This window comes from Perkinsus marinus (genome assembly GCF_000006405.1).
Source record: "Perkinsus marinus ATCC 50983 genomic scaffold scf_1104296968672, whole genome shotgun sequence".
Classification (NCBI taxonomy): Eukaryota; Perkinsozoa; order Perkinsida; family Perkinsidae; genus Perkinsus; species Perkinsus marinus.
Genome location: NW_003203081.1, coordinates 1 through 4,869, shown reverse-complemented (window position 1 = coordinate 4,869; position 4,869 = coordinate 1). Strand labels below are relative to the sequence as shown.

Genomic DNA, 4,869 nt, shown 5'->3' with positions numbered 1-4,869 from the left:
ACCTAGACCCAGTGTTGGAGTAGGAATATATCTTCGCTTTCCTCAGCTGGCCATAGAAATTCGGCTGGGTGTAAAAAACGACGAGAAATTTTCCTCATTGTCACCAACACATATAGCTAACCATGTGGCCTTCACTAAAAGGGTCGTGAAATCTCACCTGGTCATTATAGAAAGCTCCGTTACTGTATTGCTGGTGTCCACGTCGAGTCCTGACCGACCAGCGATATTAAGCCAGAGCACTCACCAAGGCCTACTACCCCACGAAGACTGAGAGGAGCTGCTAGTAACAGAGGAAGTCTCGATTGCGGTCTCCTTAGATGCCTCCTTCACCGTAGGCTCATCGGGAAGACCATCGCCGTCGTTGGTGACTCTAGTGAGCTCAAAGGGCGTTCGAATGTCCAAGAAGGATCGAGTGAGCCTACGACCAACCCATACAGGTACGAAGAGAGGACCAACCCAACCCCTACGTTTTAGCCCGGATGGCACTGTCGAGGCGCTTGAGGTTGTCCACTGGTGTTGGGGTGTCTCGGCTCAGGACGAGATCATCATGTTCGAAGTGGTAAAACACTCCACCAACCTCATCTATATCTTCCATCACTACATAGAAGTACCTAAATTGACCACGAGTGGAAACTACAGTGTGAGTCATGCGAACTTATATTCACATCAGCTGAACTCCTACTATAGACTACGACGCTGTTATCAATGCCACACTGAGCTCTCACGTACATGTTTTTAAATGTCTGCAAATTTCTTCAAACGCGAAAACAGCAGTGTCCATCGCGGTTAAAACGGCATCTTACACGTCAACGACCACAAGTGGTATCGGCTGAGATTTGGTCGGAGTGCTGAATTTAACACTGAACAATTCCTGCTTCGCTCCGCCTTCTATTCGACTGCCCAAGTACGTCATATGATACATATACCGATCGCTAGTGCTCCATCGCGCAATCTCCTCCTCCACTGCCACCCTGGCTGCTGCCTCCACCACTGCACTGGTGTTGACCATATACCGTATAGAGCTGACTAATACAGAGACCCCGACTTACTACCACCGAAACCCAAGAACGAGCCAATCACAGAGATAAGCAGTGAACATGTTCTTATAATTTTTCGCCGGTGACGGTACACCATTTCATGTTCCCTGTGTGAGCAAATATGCACATGGTCAACTACATGTGTTGGTGACAATATGAACATTTTGCAGAACTTTGGGGAATTCTCATCAGTTGCTGTACACTTCTCCCCGAATTTTCATGTAAATTGCCGAGCCCAGCTGAGGAAAGCACACATAAATTCCAACCCTGGAGACGACAGATCCTATTGCAAACACAGACAGTGAAGACTTGTAATTTTTTCCGCCCAACCACCAACATAATGTTGATCTATTCCTACCTAGTATTTCATCACTAGTAAATATTTGCATTTTTTCATTGATAAATCGATCTCAAATTCTGGCACTGGTTTCTCGCATAGACCCGACCCTTTGACAACCCAACACGCTTAGGGCTAATAAAATGGCTCTTGTTCTCGTCGAAAGATGGTACCATCGGGAGACAGGCCAACCTCCCCTTCACAAACAGCATGCAAAAAGCCCATAAACCACTCAGAGCTAACGTCCTCCCATACACAGCCTAGTTCCGATATTACTTCACCAACTGAGACCTTCTGGGGCTGAGTGTCATCAGCAGAGGCGACCCAATGGCGAACACTATCCAATGCCTCTCTGCGGAGGTCGTGGGCCTTCAGAGTGCCGTCCTCATCCCGAGAGAGCTCCCCACTAGTGACCAACTCCTCAATGGCCATCGCGGCTACACACCTGATGATGGGCACCACCGTAGTCGCGGTTGGTCAATTCCAACTCACACGAAGCGCTTGCATGAAAGCACTCCCGTAGAATTACTCACTGGCGGTCCCACCACTATCGAGCTCAGCTATGATTTTCGGTTGACCCATTTTCGGTCATTTTCTCCTATCTCCTTACATACTACGGGTATCATCTATTCTCAAATGGTTATTCCAATTGCATTAAAGCACCCCAATTGAGATGTTCGTTGCAAAATAATACTCTACACAGTTGGCTGTCCCACTATCGAGCTCAACTGTATTTTTGTTGTTGATACCTTACTCAGCTCTCCTCTCCAATCTCTATACATAATACGGATATTTTCCCTGTCCAGTTGTCATTCCAATTGCATGGGGGCGATCCGAATAGTAGTAGGTGGAAATTAGAGTAGTGATATTACTTCGATACACATTTCCCCGATAGCCGTATCGAGGTGCCATTCTCATCAAAAGGCACGTGGTATCGCGTATAGGTAGCCTCGAAGGCCCGCCTGAAATCCCTTATCTCGCTGGAGGAAGGGATAGTACCCTTGTGACGCCTCCAATCGATCAGCACCTGAAGACGACTTTTCAAAGAGTAGTACTGTGGTGGAGATCTACGCGAATGACCGTCCTATAGGCGGCAACAGCCGAGGCAAACGCTGGTGGGAGCCTCCTGGCACAGTCCGATACATAACAGGGGAAGTCGGGCCTCCGGTGGCATCGGCATGGGCACAGAGTATACCGCTGGCAGCTGATTGGGCCTAGCTGGATGATCTCTGCTGGTCGAGGGCAAATGCAGTGCTCTGAAGGGGAGAAAGATGGGTCACTATACGGCTATGTCACCCACATGGTCCATACTGAGCATGGAAACGTAGGATGAATAGAGCTCTAGTTTCACAAGGACACTTTACTGGGACTATCTCATTGAATGGAAAAGGGCCATTGTCACTGTGCACACAATAGCATACCGAAGATTCTAGTCTGGACAAGGTCCCACTCCTCCACCACATCAAGCCACCACTGAGCCTCTTGGTCCGGCAGATAGTCGTATATACCCTCTAGTGAGGTGATCCTGATCTGCAGTTTGTTCCGAAAGGTCCTCAAATGTCCCTTCACACCCACAACTCTACCTAATACCAGCTCACACAGTGACAATGACAAGGATTGGACCCACATAGGAGTTCCGTGGCCTCGTCGGGGAGTTGCCTCCAGGCCTCGGCTGAGGACTCCCAAAGAACACAACTGAGTAACTCCCCGCTACCATCGTCAATGGACATCTCGACCAGTTTGGGTCCCCTACGAACTCCTACTATCATCCCTGAAGTACCCCCATTGGTACCAACAGAGGCGTTTGATGCACCTACCTCGTACGGCGACCTTCTCTGTGAGGATCGGCTGTTGCTCCTGGCCACTATAGGCTACACATAGAGCAGGGTGTCCCTTGGAAGCCTTGAGACTGCATGCTGGGGAGTGCAGTGTGCTGGCCAGACACTTTAAGTGGAAGGGAGCAGCTCTCTCGATGGGTATAGAGTCAAGCTGGATGGGCCTACTGGGCATGTTGGTGACCAAGTCCTCTAAAAACTACGTCGAAGCAGTTGGGAGATTCACTGCCATGAGTAGAGAGTTCACAGACTTGGATGAGTCTGATAAACACACGAAAGTTTCGAGCTACTACCAGTAACTTGGAACGCACATATAACCGATCTCACTCACTTGACTCTTCACAGAGATGACAACTCGTTCAGATGTGGAGTATTCGTGTTCTCATTGTGGTCCAGGGCGAGCGCGAATTACGATGGATGATTCGTCGGCGGCGAACTCGACATTAAATTTAGAAAGTTTTTAATACTCAGTTGGAACCATTCCTAGGAACCCGTTACTACGGATCAGCCTCAAGGCTTAGGCCGACGTAATACAACGCAATATTCGATTCTCACAGTCCCTTTATAGTATTCTCGAGCATTTCCAAGGCGAGCGGTATACACAACGGAAGCGTGAAATTGTGGAAATACCGGCATGTTGCACGAAAGGCGACCTCTCCCACGATCATCCAACAGCCTTCTCTGCCCACTGAAAGTACATGAGCTTCTGAAGTCTGGGGTGAAATCAGTTACCCTAGTGTGGTCACCCACTGAGGTTTAAAGTGTAGACTCCTATGGACTGGCATTTTCCTATCAGTTGCATTATTGCCTAGAGTTGCTATGAGTCTAAGATTCGTCCTTAAACTCGACTATAGAGGAGAGTGTGTCCGGGTGAGGCCGGAGCCACAATACTGCAAAAGATTCACCCACATCTTGGAGTAATCACAACATGTATCTACCCTCACATCATTTCCATCATACCAGGTACATTAGAGAGGCCTGGCCAGAGCTGGCCAAGACAGGAGACTTTGGAGTCTACTACTCCGACGAAGCTGGTGACCGTTGCACGCTGAATGAGAGGACCTTCCCCGACTGCATTATGCTGCTAGAGGAACGCAATGCTAATAAGGACGCTGAAGAACTACCGGTTCTCAAGCTGACCATCGAGCGCTCTCATGGGCGTCGCTCTCTGGCCACACCTCTGCCCAGACCGCCACATGTTATGGAGGAGACTTCTAGACGGGTCGAACAGAGAATCGGCTGGCGTTTGAGAAATCACTGCGAGCCGGTCACTAAGGGCGGCCTCGAGGGTATGCAGGCTAAGCCAGTGGTCCACTATGGGTTCATATGCGACGGATGCGAGATGGACCCTCTGGTTGGTGATAGGTAAGCAGGAGTGCTCAAGTGAGAACTGCATAGGACTGTTTTTAGGTACAAGTGCAACTACTGTGAAGACTTTGACTTTTGTTCGAAGTGTTTCGACAAGAGACTTACATTGGGCCACAACCCTTTCCATGGCTTTACGTGCTACAAGTACCCAAGAAGGCCTGTGGGCTGCTGTGCCTCGACACAGTTCACCGCGGCCAACAGTGGCTCCGATAATGATACTATGACGCCCACTTATCACTTGAGAAAAGTCTGTTGGGGATGCCCCTGTTACGCCTCCGACCAAGTCTGTTGG

General features: G+C 49.3%; 2 protein-coding genes across 2 annotated transcripts; one reads left to right on the top strand and one right to left on the bottom strand.

Moving 5' to 3' along the window:
- Positions 1-157: 157 nt before the first annotated feature.
- Pmar_PMAR005439 (hypothetical protein) lies at positions 158-3,384 on the bottom strand (the record flags this gene model as incomplete). The annotated part of the gene is made up of 10 exons (XM_002768328.1): positions 158-209; positions 258-418; positions 468-611; positions 1,239-1,276; positions 1,651-1,819; positions 2,247-2,401; positions 2,446-2,630; positions 2,796-2,957; positions 3,002-3,145; positions 3,192-3,384. Coding segments are annotated over 10 exons (1,403 nt in total), but the record flags the coding sequence as incomplete, so codon positions are not given.
- A 753-nt stretch (positions 3,385-4,137) lies between these two features.
- Pmar_PMAR005438 (hypothetical protein) lies at positions 4,138-4,574 on the top strand (the record flags this gene model as incomplete). Its single annotated transcript, XM_002768327.1, has 1 exon — positions 4,138-4,574. A coding segment is annotated over one exon (437 nt), but the record flags the coding sequence as incomplete, so codon positions are not given.
- Between the last annotated feature and the right edge of the window lie 295 nt (positions 4,575-4,869).